The sequence below is a fragment of the Ctenopharyngodon idella genome, chromosome 22 (genome assembly GCF_019924925.1).
Source record: "Ctenopharyngodon idella isolate HZGC_01 chromosome 22, HZGC01, whole genome shotgun sequence".
NCBI lineage: Eukaryota > Metazoa > Chordata > Actinopteri > Cypriniformes > Xenocyprididae > Ctenopharyngodon > Ctenopharyngodon idella.
The window spans coordinates 10407130-10427669 of record NC_067241.1 but is presented as its reverse complement, the minus strand read 5'-3'; the positions used below and the strand labels follow the sequence as shown (position 1 = coordinate 10427669).

Below are 20540 nucleotides of genomic sequence, written 5' to 3'. Positions count from 1 at the left end.
TAGTCACGTGAACCATTGAAATTTTGAAACACTTACAAAGCCTTGTTTACTGAAATCACATGACTTTGGCAGTTTGAGATCATCTGATACATGCTCCAAACCACTGATTCGAAACAAAAGATTCATAAAGCTTTGAAGCTTCATGAAGCAGTGTTTTGAAATCGCCTTTCACTATTATATTGTTGAATAAAGTCGTTTTGTTTTTTTGGCGCACAAAAAGTATTCTCGTCACTTCATAACATTAAGGTTAAACCACATTAGTCACATGAACTGTTTTAAATATGTCTTTAAGCCTTTAAGCTCAATGAGTAGCGAAAAAGAAGTCAATTTAGTACTGTGAGGCAGCTTTATGTGTGCGCACTTTGGAATCGTTTCAGATATTTCAGTATTGATATGTATCGAAAAATCGTTTTTTTTGACAACACTATCGAACTTAGTTTATTATTTCAGATTCCTTTTTTAAAAGACTACAATTGAAAATTTATATATTATACAGTACTGTGCAAAAGTCTTAGGCCACCACCAGCTTTGTTGTTTTATAAATGTTTTAATGTACTGCATACAAATTTCCTGTATTTTCTGGTTATATTCTAATAAAGAGACTGAGAAATAATTAAATATGGTCATTATACCATTGCTAAAACAACATCTAATGGTGGCCTAAGACTTATGCACAGTACTGTTTATATAAAATTCAACCCGTAAAAGTATCTAGGAGTGACTGCGTTACACGCCGCTGCTGAAATCCACCCACATTTGGCGATGTCAAGCCCTGCATGCAACTATACATTTCCAATCTAATTGAATGGGGAAACATTTACGTTCTAGTTATAGGCTACTGTTCAGAGTTATAGCATACTTTGATATTCCACACCCTTTTTCCCCATCATAATAACTACAGATATGTAGTTACACATAACAAATTCTTCTCTGCAAAGTGCCATCTGCCTGATTATGCACAGTGCCTCTGCCTTGACCTTTGTGTAAACAATAACAAACCCTTTCAGCTTAGTTCTGAAGAACAGCGTTAAGAGAAATCCCTGAGAAAAGAACCCGTCGTCAGAGAAAAAAGAGCTGGCTAGGAGCCTCTGTTGTTCTGAACTGAACCCAATGTCATTTTTCTCAGTTGAGCTGAAATGATTGGCAGCATTCATGAAATTCAGATGTTAGAGATATCTTCTTCTAATTAATGCAAATGGTGGCCCGGGCTTTGTTCAGTGGCCGGACAGAAATTTAAACGGACTGCGTAAAGCTGTAAACAGCCTCCCGAGGGATCTCATTATGAACTATATGAAGAGGTCAATGCACACCCCGTCGCCTCCATGCATGTTAATATTGTAACATGCTTGTAGGTGCTGAGTGGTTGATTATGTAGTGGGGTGATTTCCATTATTACACTGACTCCAAAAACAGGCTGCATGCTCACGACTGAATTTACTGGGGTAATCAGTGCGGTTAGCTGTGTGTTTGTGAATAATAATGGAGTCGCTGTTTGATGCTAACCAGCGTGATTCTGCTTTGGTGTATGTGCCTGCGTTCCCCATCAGCAAATCTGACCAGCACGCTTATCTTACACATGCACACACATATGGTGTCCACTTTTACTGTCAATCACAGCTCCATCTGATTATATCCTTCAGCTTATATTTTGTGGTTGGATAGATCCAATTGAGCACAGGAGGCAATGGAGGTGACCATAGTGAGACATGCAGCTATTTATTTACTTTAGAAATGATGTCAGTTGCATGTGTGGTCATGACTGCGGATTCTGTGGTCCACAATCCGTTCTACTAAACCTAGCTGATCAGAAACCTCATGTGGTAATCAATAAAAGTTCATTTTCTCTGACCTTTAGACCTGATAATGAGGCCGTTATTTGTGTGCTAATAGTGTTAAGTGATGTAAACCAGCTGTAGTAGAATATTTTGCTCAATTCCTACATTTTATACTTTTTTTCAGTTTTATAAAAATGCAATTCATTCACAAAATGAGTTAAATACATTTGAATGACTTCAATATAGCTATAATATATACGTTTATGTATATATATAAAATATTTTATGCAGGTCAAAAGGAGTAAACCTAATAATGCTTCTTGATAGTCATGACTCAAAAATTCATGATATTTGTAAACAAACAAAACTATTAGCCAACATTAATATGAAATTATGAAAATGATTAAGTCATGTGTTCAAAGTGAATGGAAAGAATTAGTATTTTTAGGCTACATGATGGTTATACCACCCTCAAATTTTTGGAGTCAAAAGAGTTTGCAGAAATGGTATAAACTTATGTACACAAATAAACATGAATATTAAGATTACATTTCTAAAACGTGGCACATTCTCTTTTATCATCTTTTCGTTTGTGCCTTATTTGAACCTATATTGATATTTTCCATGTAGTGAAAGTTCATAAAATCCAGCGATACAGTCTATGATCAAATATGATCTGCTGTGTCTGGACCACTGGAGGGCACTGTGGTTCTGTCAAGTCAACCTGGATATCTCGAGATATCGCTTTGAAAACTTCAGTGAAGAGACTTGCGTATATACTGAAGGAAGACACAACTTCGGAAACATACGGTTTAAAAAGTTTGCTTTTAAATCACAGATGTAATCTCAACAGCATACGTGTGTACGAGATGGCTTACAGACGGCGTCTGTCTGTGTTAAATGCGTGGGTTCCCGAGAGATGTCAAAGATGCAAATGCACAAATCAGGTAAAATCGTCTAATGACACTGAACATTCCCTGGAGAGACTCTTTAGTGCATTTTGGATACGGGAGTAGGAATGATCTAAGTAGTGGGGGACGCAGGGGAGGAGGGCACATTAAAGCACATGTATTTGAAAGCCATTTTATCACATTATGGTAGAAGTGAAGTGAACATATACGGTTTTAAAAGGATACAAATACCCCCTGAGATGTTCATTTTTATGACAGTTACACACTCGGATGTAAGTACTTTATTTGAATATTCGTACACCTTTCCTTGACGTAGAGAGAGGTAATGGACGTGCCTGTTAAAGGCCAGTCAGTTCACCTAATGGCTCTGATTTCTAAACCATAATCGTGTTTCTTTCATGAACGGATATTTATTTTTGAAATATAATCTTAAGAGAACAAATCGTTCTCATTTTTTTTTTTTTTTTTTTTTTTTTGTATATTGAAGTTTCTCCCTTTTAAAGCTCGTGACTGATTGCCTTCAAAGACTGACTATAGCACGAGCCAATAGTATTCGAGGGCGGGCTGTGAATGAGCATTTTATTGGTTGTTTCCTCTCTCAACAGTTAAAAAAGTTAACTTAAAACAGTTAATGCGAGTTCAGTAGTTCTACCTTAATATTATAAAGCGACGAGAATATTTTTGTTCGCCAAAAAAACAAAATAACGACTCGCAAAGCTACGAAGCAGTGTTTTGAAATCGGCCCATCACTATATTGTTGAAAAGTCGTTATTTTGTTTTTTTGGAGCACAAAAAGTATTCTCGTCGCTTTATAATATTAAGGTAGAACCACTGTACTCACATGAACTATTTTAAATATGTTTTTAGTACCTTTATGGATCTTGAGAGAGAAAATGTCTTTGTTTTGAATGCAGGCCTCACTGAGCCATCGGATTTAATCAAAAATATCTTAATTTGTGTTCCGAAGATGAATGAAGGTCTTACGGGTGTGGAACGACATGAGGGTGAGTAATCAATGACATTATTTTCATTTTTGGGTGAACTAACCCTTTAATAAAAATAATATTTACCACAACTAAATCGTGTGTTGCCAACCTTTTTCAAACGAGGAACTCTCCACCCATACACTCTTGTCCAACCCAAGAACCCCATTATGAGTTTATTTGGTGACTTGTTATAACTTTTATTAATAATATAGACAAATCACACACAAAAATGACATTTAGGAATAAATGTTTGAACATTTATTGCATGTATAGAAATTTCTGTCTGAGATTTGCCTATATATCTGTCTATAGAACCCCCCGGTTGATGAAAAAACTGAATTAAGGAAGCTGAATTAAGAGTACAGTATGTCAATCAATCATTCTGGACAGAAGAACATTGATTTGATGTCCATCTGGTAAAAATTTATTGTAGAGATCATTTGGAAAGAGCATGCTGTAAAACACATTCCAGTCAGTGCCGATGCCATATTTTTTTATGTGATGTGACAGACAGAAGTACAGTCTGTTCAGTGTTGTTCCGATGTGAACCTGACAAACTTTAAATATATGTCTTTCCTGTCGACAAAACACATTATTTTAAATGTGTCAAATTGATGCTTAATCAGATGAAAGTCTGTTAATTTTTTTGGCTCTAATGAATTATAATTGCATACAAGCACACTTTTATGCTTCTTTTTTTTATATTTCTGTTAGCATGATGTCACACAATGCTAAAATGCCTACATACCTCATCTTATTCAAAGCTGAGATGAGACTTTGTAAGTAAGAATGGATGGATGGATGAGTCTGTTAGGCCATGTGTGTCTCCATCTGTTTTCATGTGTGAGAGACAGAATTCATTTTTTGACATTTATATGTGTGTATGAGGGACAAACAAAAATAGCAAGTGTCAGAGAGAGTGGCAGTATACTCATGTTGTCATGTGTTTCTTTCTGACAGAGCCCATCTGCACCAAGGCATTGTCTTCATTGCATGGTAAAGATGAGCTCTCGGCTGCTTGCTGTGTCATGGCATTTCAACACCATCAGAAAATCATTACAGATCAGAGAGGAACAGAAAGACAGACATGTTAGATGGACTGTAAGATATGCATTATGTCACGAAGGTAATATCTTCAACATTTTTAGTTCACACAGGCTGCTTTCTTGCATTACAAACAACTGGACGGAACATAATGGACATTTATAGGTGCATTAATCCCCATACACCGCCGCTAGAGATGCCTATCCCACCCCAGATTCATCTGATTGGTCCATTGTTGTACAACCAATATTGAGCCGCAGTTTCCATTTGATTTTTACTTGACCCTGCGTCTTAAATTCCGCAAAATACAGCAAGATTTACAGGATTTTAACCTTGCAGTGATATGATGATGGTCCTTCTTCAGATTCTGTAACTAGGGGTGACCCTGAATAGTCGACGATTCGAAGCTTCGATAGGAGGAGCCTGATTCGACTACCAATCTCACAGTCGAATCTCCGCAGAGTTGTTATGAGAAGAGATATGGGAATGCTCAATATCTGATTTTACATAGACCTAGCAGTTTTCTCCTAATAAGTTAATATACAGCCTATTATGATAACACTATAAATAAAGCATGTGAAAAGAAAGAATCTGTTAATAAATATTTTTAATGTGCGTGAATATATCCAACCACCCCTGTGACCGATTTAAGTTTCACTTCCATGATCCGTGACCGACAGAGGAGCATCTTGGCGGCAGGGATTAAATCTTTAACAATGTCTGGGATAAGAAAATCTAAAGTGTAGAATTGGATGCACTTTGGAATGGAAAAATATGATGCAAAAAAGTGTGGCGCACTTCTGCAGGCCAATGTTAACGAGCTGACTAATGTTAGGTGAGTAGGTGAGTTTAATTTATTATTATTATTATTTATTAGAACGGTATATTCTGTTCTAATTAAATTCTGTAAATTAATTTTTGATTGTTTTTCAGTGCATCGATGTTGCGCTGTAGAGTTAAAGCTTGCTCGCACAGGCAATTTAGCCGATTTAATTTGATTTGCCGGCATGTGAAATGCATATCTATCTGCAGTGTGGCCTTTCTGCAGTTATTTATATAGGCATATATATTTTATAATCCAAAATGTTTTTATTCATTTTCTATGTTTGTGTGGTGTTCTGTAGTGGCTGTGAATGTTTAATCACATTGCCTTTCATTTCAGTTGAAAAAAAATCATTGTCAGTTGCGTCTATCACTTGACAGGCAGTTTGGTCGCTTTATTAGAAAGTTGTTTCTCTGTGCCGTGTGTGAGAGAAAATAAAAAGTTCTCTTAAGGCGCGGTTATAGGCCTTACTTCATTTTCCGCGTCCCACTCCATCTCGTGCACAGCCTTTAAAAGTAGCCTATTCTCCTTTGGCCTTGAGCGAGGAAAGAGTTCGTGCGCGGAAAGATTTTTGCAGAATCATGGGAGGTGTTGTCTTCATGTCTACAGCCGGTGGATAAGAATCGGGATGGGACTCGGGCAGAAATCATGTTCATGGATGGGATTATTAACATAACTGCAATGTGAAGCAAAGTAGGGCCGAGTGCTGTGTGAGCAGAAACAAGGCCGCCTAGCGATTGCTAATGAGAGACGAGCGCGACACACGTCTCGAGAGCAGCAGAACTTTTATTATGCTGCAGTCGCTGCTTCTGCTTCTTCCGGTCAAGCATAGGTGGGGTAAAGCAGCGCTGTTTTTATCATATTAGATACACTTGATCATTGATAGGCGACGATCGGACATGTTCTGTGTCCTCATTAAAATTGCTTATTTCTCTGGATTTAAACATTCTTGGAAACATTTGGAATAATGTAACTACACAAGTCAACAAAATATATAACATTGTTCTATTTTTTTGTTTTATGTTTTTAATCCAAAAATCTTACATATTGTGCCTTTAATGTAAAACGCTGTTTGATCTGATTTTCGATGATTACGTGGCGGTTCTGAGTCTACAAATCCTTGAGTTCTCGCTGATGGAACTCTTAAAGTTTCAGTATGTGGCCTTTTGGCCTGCTGGTGTTTTGAACATACAACACCTCCCCTCCCCTGCACTATAATTTGTTTAGATGTTGATTTATGAACTAATTGCCTATAATTGCTGCTTAGCACCACTATTAATCCATGATGTGTGGTTCCAGGAGCATATTAGCCTGGATTTGTATAATGAAGTAATTAGTTTAATTATAGAAGAAATAAAAGGAAAGAAAAAGGATGAGGACGAGGAAGGGGCATGTTTTTAGAAGAAGAGAAGCACTTAAATGATAAGAGAGATGATCCCAGTGTGTGCGAGAGATACTTTTCTTGCGTGTGAGCTCATTTCCTGCTGCATTGCTCATCTTGGTGAATTAGTTCCTTCTGTACTCCATTCCAAACCTTTCAGCGCTCTCTCCCGTGTGTTTTCATTGCCATACTTGCCCAGTCTATCCTGTCTCTCTGAGGTTGACGTGCAGACTGCATTGTCTGCAGGCATTGTCATTGTTATTAGCCTTGTGGATTGCTTCAGGGGGTATGTGCAAGCTCAGGGGAGAAGGAGCCAGGCTGGATAATTAGTTTTTCCTCAATGCCAGACGAGCGCACCGCCACTGTCGTGGCTGGAAACAGGAAGTGCTTAGATTGTCAAGGCAACAGCAGCCAGGCTGCATTCCAGCGCAGCCTCCCATACACACCATCAAATCACTGACAGGACAATGGCAGCGGTCTCGATGGAGGTAACAGATTGCTGTCATTATGTTCTGTCAGGTGCTTTATTGCAGAAACGTCTTTATGAGAGGCAGTGGGAACTGTCTGCGCCGAAGGTGTCGGCATGTGCGGCTGTCTAACTATAGTTTAAATAGCACACTAGATGAGATAACAGCCAATAAGAAGGCACTTTGAGAAGTAGCCTGAGTCATAATAATCAGCCATCAAAGGCACATTTAATAATGAATTTCATACTGATGAACATGGCTTCATTATTGTCCTGAACATTCATTACTCGGTCTGCTTGTGTCCTCTGGATGATGTATGTCTGATGATGTTACAACTCTGAGGAGCGGACAGCAAAAGGGCTGATGCTCAGACCTGGATTTGGTTCTGTTGCCATGGGATACATATATGCTAATAAGCAAGATGGCCACGCTCATGAGCAGTGCGCTGGCAAATCCAAGCAGGAGGCCGTAAAGTAGAGGCCATGCTCTGTCTAGCAGATGGTGTTGATAAGGTGGCACTGGTTGCCTTTTCACCACCAAGTCCACATCTTTCCAGGTGAACCCTCTGCCTGTAAAGCAATCAGTGACCAGAGTTGTTAGCATGAGTCATTGCTTTTCAGATAAGTTAAAGTTGTTTTTCCGTGATGTATTGAACAATGTTGGTGGAAATTCTGCTGATGTAAATATTTCACTGAGGTCAAGTTATCTAATTGTCGGAACTGTGAAAATGATTTGTGAGGGTTTTGGAATATCAGTCAGCGAGGGTTGAAAATTATAAACAAATCATAGTATGCTATTGGTTTTTGGCAAAAATGTTAGTTGTTTTTGTTGCAAATTAAAAACCTTTTCTTGTGGTAAAGAACACTGTTAATGAAAAATATTTTTTATTGAAATATTTATTATTTAATAATGAAATATTTTATTATTAAATAAAATAGAGAGAAATAGATTACTATTTGTCATCAAATGTTACGTTTTCTTTGGCTAAAAGAAACAAATAACACGCACACACACACACACACACACATATATATATATATATATATATACATTTTGTATACATTACCATTCAAAAGTTTGAGGTCAGTAGTAAGATTTTTTTTTTGAAGATATTAATACTTTTATTCAGCAAGGACGCATTGACACAATTTGATGAAAAGTGACAGTAAAGACTTTTGAATTGTCTTTTTTTTTTTTTTTTTTTTTACAACTGTTTTCAACATTGATAATAAGAAATGTTTCTTGAGCAGCAAATCAGCATTAGAATGATTTCTGAAGGATCATGTGAAGACTGGAGTAATGATGCTGAATATTTAGCTTTGTCATCATAGGAATAAATTAAGCTATATTAAAATAGAAAACCAGTTATTTTAAATTTGTAATAATATTTCACAATATTACTGTTTTCACTGTATTTTTGTTCAAATAATTGTAGCCTTTCTTATAGCTTCTTTCAAAAACATCACAAATCACTAAATATTTCCAACCGCATTAACATATAATAAATATATATTTTTTTTCAATAATAATGGTGGGGCTAGAAACAGCATTTACTGAAACTAAGCAGCCACAATTGCTTGTTCTGAGATCCTCAGGTTTTTGACGTCTGAGACCCAAAACATTAACACATAACTGCCAATATTTGTTCATTAACAACACCAGTTGTGGCCTAACCAGACTTGTAACCAGAAGGTTGTGGGTTCGATTCTCAATACTCACAGGAAATGACTGAGGTGCCCTTAAGCAAGGCACCTAACCCCCAGTCGCTCCCCAGTAGCTGCAGCAATGGCAGCCGGGTGTGTGTGTGTCCATGGTTTGCAGTGTGTGTGTGTTCACAACTCACTACTCCTAATGTGTGTACAGTAACTTGGATGGGTTAAATTCAGAGGACAAATATACTATGGCCTTGCTATAATTGGCCTTAACATGTCACTACTACTTACTAATCAGTGTTCAAGACCTTGGCTCCTTTTAGACCAGGGGTGTCCAAACCTGCTCCTGCAGAGTTTAAGTGTCCAGAGTCCTGCCGGGTAGCGTCTATTATGCCTAGTAAGACCTTGATTAGCTGGTTCAGGTGTGTTTAATTGGGGTTGGATATAAACTCTGTAGGACAGCGGCCCTCCAGTAGCATTATTGGACACCCTTGTTTTAGACTAACATAATAAGAGGACCTGAGGGGAAAAAATTTATCTTGTACAATATTACCCCTTTAAAATGTACTTGCATAATACCATATTTTTAATGGTTTAGAAATAGAGACCCAAGAATACCACTGAAATGAAACACATCAGTCTTTGTATAATTTGTAAATCTGCTGAGGCATCTCACCCTGTTTTGCAGAGTACTGCAGCACCTCCTCATGGTCCCCATGATCATCATGATCTTCTGGTTCATGGTTCTCCAGATGGGTGGCCATTTGGCTAACAAGTTCATGGTAGCCTTCCACATATCTCTGTATAGCAAGAGTTTTGTCCTGGTTGATGTTCTTACCCACCTCTGTTAGATAAAAAGTGCATGCATTACTTCTAGTCTAGTTGTGACCATTGTCTTTACTCATTTGGTTTTAACATGAATTCACTTCATTTCTTGATGACAGTTATGCTGGAGGCAGCTCTAGCAGCTGTTTATTTGTGACAATTATTTCATATTTGTACAAGACACAAGCAATTCTTGCAGTACATTAAGAAATCAAACACAGAGTAATGGTCTCCATGAACGCTTTCAAATGAGATTAACTAAGTGTACAGGGCCCAATAAATGTACCAAGTATAATGACGCAAGAACAACTGAAGAAGACACACATGCCAGAACATAAGTATGCAATTTATCCAAGGTGCTGTCGCTGAGTGGCTACTCCTCATCATAGCCCATTTACAGGCCGGCAATTAAAGCACTTGTACTTGCCGCATTGTGCGTTTCCTGTATGCATCAGTTTCTGTGTTTGCAGAGGAATCATTTTTATTTTCTGCAATGCACCGCTTTGACTGAAGGATGTTCTTGGGCTGTCGAGCCTGTCATTTTCCCCCCTCTTCTTCTCTGTTTATCCCTTTTTCCCTTTAACGGAGATGATGAAAGGAACAGATGGTGTGTAGTGAATCTGGTGTCAGCTCCAGCGAGCCTGCTGTCATATCGTTTGCACCTTCTCATATCCAATGCCATTCGGCTGTGGAGTCGCCTGTATGCCGGACCACAATCACTGCCAGAGGAGTGACAGGGTGCAAAGTGCATTCCATCAGAAATGTATAAAAATAACATTATGCATTCTGCTGAGTTTCATCTTTGGGTTTGTGTAAGATGAAATACTGTGAATTAGCTTGGTGCTCGTTGCATCAGTGGTGTGCAAAAACAAAAGAAAAGGTGATGGAAAAACTTTTTGATAAGTTCCTTTCGAACTTTATTGTTGGCAAATGAATATCATGTTAGCTGTATTTGTAGGGGTCCTTAAAGGTGAAGTATGTAGCTTTACCATGTTAAAATTAGGGCAGTCAATCATGAGGTTACACCCTGTTTTTATAGCATCAAATAACTAACTAAAACCAAAAACAAAAACTTGAACATACAGTACATCAGTGTAACAGAGGCCAGCTTGTAAGAGCGAGTAAACCTCACTCCCCTGGCCTCAGGAGGCACGTTAGCGACTGACGTTAGAGGCTGCGGTCTTTAGCGTCCTTGCTAGTGCGCTCACCTCCCATGCCGGAAACGCTGGTTCGAATCCCGCTCGGAGTGTTACCAATAGAACCGGAGGGTTAGCCGTGACCCGGATGGGAGTGAGGTTTAGAGGGCTGAGTGTAACGACTCACATGCTGTGTGAGTAAACCACACTCCCCTGGCCTCAAGAGGTGTGCTAGCGACTGACGCTAGAGGTTGCGGTCTTTAGCGTCCTTGCTAGTGTGCCCGTCTCCCATACCTGAAACGCCGGTTTGAATTCCGCTTGGAGCTGTACTAGTAGAACCGGAGGGTTACATTGGTGCTGTGACCCGGATGGGAGTGAAGTTTAGAGGGCTGAGTGTAACGTCTAACACGCTGCGTGAGTAAAACTCACTCCCCTCGCCTCAAGAGGTGCGCCAGTGACTGATGCTAGAGGCTGTGGCATTTAGCATCCTTGCTAGTGCGCCCGTCTCCCGTACCTGAAACGCCGGTTCGAATCCTGCTCAGAGCTGTACGAGTAGAACTGGAGGGTTAGATTGTTCCCGTGACCCGGATGGAAGTGAGGTTTAGAGGGCTGAGTGTAACTACTCATGCTGTGTGAGTAACCTCACTCCTCTGGCCTCAAGAGGTGCGCTAGCGACTGATGCTTGAGGCCTTCAGCCTTTAGCGTCCTTGCTAGTGCGTCCGCCTCCCATGCCGTAAACGCCGGTTCAAATCCCGCCCAGAAAGGTTACGAGTAGAACCGGAAGGTTAGATTGGTGCCGTGACCCGGATGGGACTGAGATTTAGAGGGCTGAGTGTAACAACTCACACGCTGTGTGAGTAAACCTCACTCCCCTGGCCTTAAGAGGTGCGCTAGCGACTGATGCTAGAGGCTGTGGCCTTTAGCGTCCTTGCTAGCGCGCCCGCCTCCCATGTCTGAAACTCCGGTTTGAATCCCGCATTTGGAGCAGTGCAAATACAACCAGAGTTAGCGTAATAAGAACTACCTAAAATGACAGAAACCATCTTTGGAAAAAAAAATATTTGTAGTAGTTATTTTTTTTTAGTTTGGAATGTTTTGGCTTTACTGTTTGGAATGTTTTGGCTTTAAGTGTGAGGTGCACTTGGTTAGAGGACAGCAAAGGTAATCTAAATTATATAAAATAAATAAAAATAGAGGAAATGAGCATGCACTATTAAATATCCAATATCTGATCAATTCAAACATAAATTTTCAAAAATACTGACAAATTAAAGAATCTCTAATATCAACCAATAACCTTTATGGTAACAATATGTTGTCCATCTCTACTCAATACAAAGTATTGTAGTTTAATTTGACTGTTTACTGAGTGAGGTGGTGCAGTGCATGTATGTCTGTCAGTGTTGTTGTGTGCAGCTGACCTATGGCAATGTCAGTCCTGCCGATCTGTTGCAGTGCACGAGACAGCCTGTCGTAGTATATCTGCTTGCCGTGAATCTGCAGCCAGTCCTTAAGTGCTGAGCGACAGGGGGGCTTCTGGTCTAACAATCACATACACATGCACAATATCAAACGTGCTCCAGACAGGCAGAGAGAAAGCAGCCAGCAATAAAAGCAACAGCTTCAGTTGTTCAGGCAATTAAACAATTCAATCATGTCCCACTACCTCGATAGATTTCATTTCTGACGAAAAGGGATTATTTCAACAATTTGTCTGGTTGAGATGTCTCTTGAGTGGACCTCTCAACAGCAGACTGATGTGTGCAGTGGAGATAAACAAATACATTTGGCTGCTCATGACCTCTTCATTTACTGCAGGATGTGTCATGTCACACATCGCACTGCTGGGTTTCATTAGCATAAAACAAATAAGTATCAATTTATTAGAGCTGATATAAACTATGTAAAGCAGCCACGCTTGGGTCTATCATGCTTGCCTATGTTTCTGCGTCTTCTTGACCGCAGTAACTGGTTCCTTTCTGCAGACAGTCGGTCCAAGTGTTGGAAGATGTTCTCCTCGGGTTGAGACATGGCAGAGATGAGCTCCTCGCACTCATGATATGTCAGTAGCTCCACCAGACGCTCCAGCTGGTGAGGTCCAATGTCCTCTGCCACTGTGGCAGAAGAGGAAAAATCAGCAGACACATTTCAGTATGTTGTTCCCCCCCCCGCCACTTAAAATTTTAGTCAAGGTTATTTGCACTAGAAAGTTGTAATTTAGTTTAACATGACCATTTTGGTATATGTAAATTACCTCTTTTGTGATTGACTAATCGTTTTGTGTGTGAAATGAGTAACCACGCCTACACTATGTTTTTGATATGTAAATGTGCATGGCCATATACTAATGTACACTTGGTTGTGAATCTGAATTGGTGGTCTTTTTTAAATGTTAGATGTACAGTACCGATCAGAACTTTGGGGTCAGTAAGATGTTTTTAATGTTTTTTAAAACCAGTCTCTTATGCTCACCAATGCTGCGTTTATTTAATAAAAAATTAAGTTAAACAGTAATATTGTAAAATATTATTACTAGGCCTGGGTAAAAAATATCGATTTCTTGATTTTAATTGATTCTTGTTTTTATGAACCGATTACGATACGATTAAAATTCTGTCCATTTTATTACGAAATTTAAAAAATAAATACCGTTTTGGCTCTGTTTAATGGCAGCGCGAAGTACACGTGAACTGATCATCTCCTCCGCTTTAATACCAGTTACAGCGCAAAATAAACATGAATGAACATCTGATTCTAAGATATGTTAAAAGATACAGTACAACTTACCGAAATCTGTATCATGTCTCATGTAATCGTATCGGTGTTTCAACCGCGGAAAGACGTCAATAAAGCAAGCTTGTAAACAATGTCATGTAATGTCACACTTACCTCAGAAAAACCATATTCAGTGATCATAACTCGTTTGTCAGCTAGAAAAACTAACTCTAGAGAGGAGCATTTTGTTAAATATATGCACCATTTTACATATTCATTATAATTGTTAATGTTCTTCAATATTTAATGCGTGTTCGAATAAATAAGTTTTTATGACAGCCACCAAAATGTTTGTATTTCAAAAAACGAATTGAAAAAGAAATATTATTGTTATAAATGTGTTATAATTAACTTTATTATTATAAAAACTTCCTTCGGTGCAATTAATAATTTTTTTTCCTTGAGAAAATTTGCCATGTAGGCTACTGTACCTGATATATATCCAAAATAATCAATATCGAATCGAGTTGGAATAGAATCAAATCGCAAGCTTTTGAATCGAAATCGAATCAAATCCTGAAATTTGTTTCAATACCCGGCTTTTATTATTACAATTTTATTTTTTTTTCTATTTTAATATATGTCTATATTAAAGGGGAACTCAGTGATATTTCAAATCCACTGTTTTGAAAATCAACAGTGTTGATTAGTTGGGCCGAGTCCAATAACAAACGTCTAACCAATCAGCATCAGGGGGCGTATGACGGTCGAGGAGAGAGAACGAGCAAGAGGGAGATTTGAAAATAAGAAAAAAAAAACTGCAGAATGAGAAATGGGACACAATACAAAACAGCTCAAAAGAATATCACTGGAATGAAGGTTTATGCCTGGGCAAGGGCTTTAGGACCCGGTTATATTAGAAAAGCTTTCCAGTGCTGGAGAGAGTTAAGAAGTAAGGCCTGAAAACTGCTTTGATCCCGCTTCTCATGAGTACACTGGGTTTTGATTGTCTGGAGCTGCTGTGCTGTTTGCGACTAACAACGAACACTTTGTATTTACTCGTGTGTACTGTATGTTCATTTTTTGTGCTTCCTTGTCGTTCGTTGATCAACTGCGCTTTATTTTTCGTGAAGCATTTTGGTGAGCTGTGATAAACAGACATCCACTCGCATTGCGTGTGTAACAGCGGCCAGATAGTGAGAGTTCTGCAGTTAAATGATTGCACACTGACGACTGCTAGAGAATGAGGTGTTTAGCGTAATTGTTAATGCACTCGCCTCGCATGCCAGCAGCAATCGGGCAGCGGTTCGAGACCGACTCAGAGACTCAGGTTAGAATTTGAGTGTGAGTTTTAGAGACGGAGCAGTGAAAAGAGGGGTGTGTTTGTTTGGTTTGATTTCAAATATCAACAATGTTCAACAGCGTAGTTCAAATACCACTTACTGCAACTTTAATATAATTTAATATATATATTAATATAAATGTAATGTGATGGCAAAGCTGAATTTTTAGCATCATTACTCCAGTCTTCAGTGTCACATGATCCTTCAGAAATCATTCTTATATGCTGATTTGCACCTCAAGAAACATTATTATCAATGTTGAAAACAGTTGTGCTGCTTGATATTTTTGTGGAAACCATGATACTTTTGTTCAGGAATCTTTGATGAATAGTACGGAGCCTTTAAAGGGACATGGTGATGGAAAATTGTGAGATGGGAGGAAAAATATATATATTTCAATGCTTCTCCATTCTTTCGCAAAGGTTTTGTTTTTCCCTGAGAAACTTTGCTTTTGCTTGCAAAAAACCCAAAATTTTTGTTAGTGAATACAGTGTTTCTCAGGGGGAACGCTACGTTGGCTGAGAGAGAGCTCTGATGAAGATGTTTTCTTAATTTGCTGGTGTTTTTTCTATTTGCATGTGCTTTCTTCAGTTGCAGCGGGTTGAGCTGTCTCGACCACCATCGAATGCAAAACATTTGCTAGAGAATGCAAAAGCATTGACATAATTTTTCTCCCATCTCATATTTTTTCCTTCATCATGTCTCTTTAGGGGCTCCGTAGAATAGAAAGGTAAAAAAAAAACTGAATATATTAGAAATAGAAATCTTTGTAACAATGTAAAAGTCTTTACGGTCACTTTCAGTCTAATTAAAGCATTCTCACTGAATAAAAGTAATTTCTTTCAAAACAAAAAATATCTATCTGGCCCCAAACCTATGAATGATAGAGAGAGAATAAGAGAATGGGTAGCATACTGGGTAAGGCATGGAAATAGTTAATCTGTAGTCAATTTTTAATTTTTCTTATTAGTTAAAAAAAAAATTCTATAATAAATAAAATGTTTTTATTTTTTTATTTTGTGATTGGCTGTAGTGTGATCATTAGCAGTAATGAACACTCTGGAGCATGTAAGACACATTCGTTCTTTCAAACAGCTGGATTGCAACTGAATGAAATTTTATGCATTTTACAACACATTTTAAGTGTTTATTTTTTTAAGAACTATCTTAACTTGCCATACTAATAACATGACATTTATGATGACATTTATATGTCCTCCATTTACTTATTTTCCTGTTTGTTTCTTATTTGCCCTCCATTTTCTTATTAACTTTTTATTCAAAGGATCAGTAAATGTCTTGAGGTGCAGTGCAATAGTAATTTGTCACGAAACCATCTCTCACCTCTCTCTCTCTCTATCTCTCTCTCTCTCTCTTAACACACATACACACACACACACACACACACACACACGTATACATACAGTTGTGCCTGTACCATTCTAGGTGTACCAGTATCACACTTGACAGTCTTTATGGCAGCTGTTATGACGGCAGCTGATACCATCCATTGAGGAATGTATAGAACAGCTGTGAATATCATGGGAGAGGCAGACACGTGACATTGTGGGGAAGAGGTGTAATCAATTAATGGGGATGTGTGATATGAGATGCATTTCCCTCTCTATCACTGTCACCTTCAGTGAATAAGCCATCCTCTCATGTCAATACCACACAGCAGGTGGATCAGTCACGCAGAACTTTGTGTCTATTTGTTATTTGCATCTGCTGTAAGCCATCTCGACTCACCTGTATCATCAGCAACACTTGGGCTGAAGAAAAGGAGGAGGAAGAAGCTGAAGCACCAATAATCGCATTGTAACTGAAATCTTCGAGATGGCAGTTACATTTGTGGGTCTGTCTTTATTTTCAAATCGTCCGGAATCATGAGTCATCGTGTGTGGAATTTGAAACTAAACAGTCTGTTCTGTTCTCTGGACAAATGGCACTTTTTGGCCGGTTTCTGCTAAAGGAACAGCCAGTGCTGGAGGCTGCGATCACCACGGCCTGAAATAGTCAAGGTCCTCGGCAAGGACGCCTTCCATTTCTCCTTATCCTCTTTCAATTTGTTTCTTCTCCTTGAGGATTTAAACGAATAAACACCATGATTGTGAATTTAGCACAAAGCAATATTTTCTGCCATTAAGATTTGCTCAAGACATGATGCATTTTTATTTTTCACAGTATTTTTACAGAATGTTGTTTTTACACTCAGGCAGACCCACGTACATCCCTGCAGCCGTCCAGTGATTAAACCCCCTCAATCACTATATATTGTAATATAATTGTTCAGAATAGTAAGTAGAATAGTGGAATAGGGCTTGTTTTTTGCTACACCCTCCTGTTAACTTTGAGCAGCTATATCAGATTTTAGTGGAATATAGTTCTTTTGAACAATATCTGAGATCAAACGAGTATGTTGTATGCTTTAAAAGGCAGTTTGCATTTAATGAGGATATTGAACTACTGAACTGTGGTGTCTGGAAAGCTGTCTGACAGGCGAAAACCAAAAATCACAGCAAATTAAGTGATTGTGCTTCAAACACTGCCTTGATGCAGTTCCAGCTTTTTAAAATGGTTCACATCAATGCAAAATAGGAAAGCACTGTGCTGTGCTTTAAAATGGAACATATTATTCTTAGATTTCGATTATTTCAACAGCCAAATACGGAAGTTTATTACACAGCCCTCACAACAGGTTTTTTATATACAGTGCTCAGCGTACACCCCCTTTGAAAAGTAACATTTTAAACAATATCTCAATGAACACAAAAACAATTTCCAAAATGTTGACAAGACTAAGTTTTAAATAACATCTGTTTAACTTATAACATGAAAGTAAGGTTAATAATATAACTTAGAGAACAAAATTTTCAGGTTTGGTCAAATTAGGGTGATGCAAAAATGAGTACATCCCACTGAAAGTCCCTGGAGCAAAGCTAAATTTTAGACTACAAATGTCTAATTTAACAAGAATTCAACCACAGGTGAGTCTAATTATTCATTACACAGGTGTCCAGCAGACAGTTGACTATAAAAGGGTGTTAAAACCCCTTCCCATTTCATGCTGTCAGCAATGGCACCACATGGAAGAGAAATGTCACAAGACCTAAGAAAGAAAATTTCTTTACACCAGAAAGGTGAAGGCTACAAGAAGATCAGCAAAGCTTTACTTATCAGTCAGAATACTATAGCAAAAGTGGTAAAATTTTTTTAAAAAAGATTGAACTGCAACCATCTCACAGAGACGTCCAGGTCGTCCACGGAAGTAAACACCTTGACAGGAGCGTCTTCTGATGAGAAGGGTTGAAGAAAATCGGCATGCAAGTTCACTGCAGTTATCTAAAGAAGTAGAAAGCCAAACTGGGGTGACTATTTCCCGTGACACAATACAACGTACACTGCAGAGGAATGGCATGGGTGCCGTCCACAAAAGAAGCCTATCCTAAAACCCAGGCACAAAAAAGTCCACCTAGAGTTTGCCAGGGCCCATGCTGACAAAGATGAAGACTACTGGGACTCTATACTCTGGAGTGATGAGACCAAGATAAATGTTTTTGGAACTGATGGATTCAAAACTGCATGGCATCGCAAAGGTGAGGAATACAAAGAAAAATGCATGGTGCCTACAGTGAAACATGGTGGTGGCAGTGTCCTTATGTGGGGCTGCATGAGTGCTGCTGGTGTCGGGGAGCTGCATTTCATTGATGGCATCATGAATTCACAGATGTACTGCTCTATACTGAAAGAGAAGATGCTACCATCACTCCGTGCCCTTGGTCGTTGTGCACTTTCCAACATGACTCAGATGCTCAGCGCCTCATTACGCTCCTGCCGTTTAAAAAAAATGCGGCACTTCCATTGAAAACAACTGGAAAAGTATGCTAGGCGCTGGAAAAAACGCTTTGGTGGACACACAGCCTATCCGTTTCTTCTCTAATCTCCTCCATATCACTTTAAAATATAGCATTCTGTGCGGAATTCAAATGGGTCCGATATGTTTTCTGATATGCGCCAACTCGTGCATGTGATCCGCTCTGTGCTATCGTGTCTCTGGACTGGAGCAGACTGTGCGTCTGGTTCGTGTGACACTAACCTGAAACCACACTTCATTCGCCTCAATGGAAAGCATATTTACACACTGTCTGAATCGTTTCTGTCCCCTATATAGTGCACAGTGTGCCATTCACCATGTAGAAAATGGTAAATGTGTGAAGAAATGACCGGTTTTAGCTGCAGATGAGAAGCTGAAGTGCAGAGTGATGTCATCAAAATCTTTGCTCCATATTGGCGGAAGTGAGAGGCGGAAGTTTTGAATGCTTATATCTTCTAAATGCGAATTTTGTCATTGTTTTTGAGCACACTAGCTTGTAGATTAACAGTAAGGCTAACATATTCATACTAAAAGCCCAACAAATTTTAATGGGGTCTCTACCATGGAAGCAACAAGAATGTAAAAAAGCAGAATTATGTTTATACTATTTTTAACAGTTAAATGGATTGGCAGGTGTTATATAAGGTATAATGTAGTCAGTCTGTCATTATCACAAAATAAACCCCTTCAGTGTGATGGAAGACCTCTTTGCTTTGTGTCAAGGTTTAATTTGTGATAATGACCAGCCTAACATTATCTCTTACATAACTCTTTTTAACGACGTTAAAAGCAAAGCCATGTTCAAAAACGACCAATTATGTGAGATGTATATGATGGCATTGTTTCAAATGAAGTTCTTTAGTGCTTTACATTTGGCTGAACATGTATTTTCAGTGCTATGTTATCTAGATATGTGTAATTAATTTGAGGCCTATAAAAGGGTTTGATCACGTCAAAACATGATTTAACACTGAAAAAACATGAGTGTTTTGTTGTGCATGAGAAGCCACCGGCGTAACCATGAGGCAAAACCCTAAATTTGCATTAATTTTTCATTTTCGAGGAGCATGTCTGTCCACAAGGGGAATCAACGAAACAGCTAAAAAAGTTTCTTTGCATTGAATGTTGATGAACTTTAAAGCCCTCTGTAGAGCTCAGGGGTGTCTTGCAGTGCACTTGCCTTGCTTCACCTCAGCTTGACTTTGTGTGAAATCATTTCCAAGATTAACATCATCTCAACCTCACCGCATGAATGCAAAGATCAGGTCACATATTTGGAGCACATTTGGTAGACTAATTGAAATTCATAAACCACAACATTCATACTACAAATGTCAAGGGAGCGAGTAAGGGCTTGTGTTTTATTATAGTAGTTTATTGTCAGGATTATGCAATTCACACAAACACATTTTGTAAAGTGAGTTTATTAGTGTGGGTTGAGAAAATAAAGGCTGAACCAGCATACATAAATACATCTTGGCAGGCTTTGTGAATCTTGCGCGTGTGGGTGTGTGTGTACTTAGCCCGCCTCGGCTCTCCCCACAACAGCAGATGAACAAACATGCCATGTTGTGTGGAGCTAGCACGGTTCGCTAAAGGGCAAGGTGA

The 20540-nt window shown here is 38.7% G+C and overlaps 1 protein-coding gene across 1 annotated transcript; it reads right to left on the bottom strand.

Annotated features, from left to right (window-relative positions):
- Nucleotides 1-7651: 7651 nt before the first annotated feature.
- On the bottom strand, nt 7652-13148 carry LOC127505295 (transmembrane and death domain protein 1-like; the record flags this gene model as incomplete). The annotated part of the gene is made up of 4 exons (XM_051880750.1): nt 7652-7956; nt 9716-9883; nt 12422-12541; nt 12917-13148. Coding segments are annotated over 4 exons (825 nt in total), but the record flags the coding sequence as incomplete, so codon positions are not given.
- Between the last annotated feature and the right edge of the window lie 7392 nt (nt 13149-20540).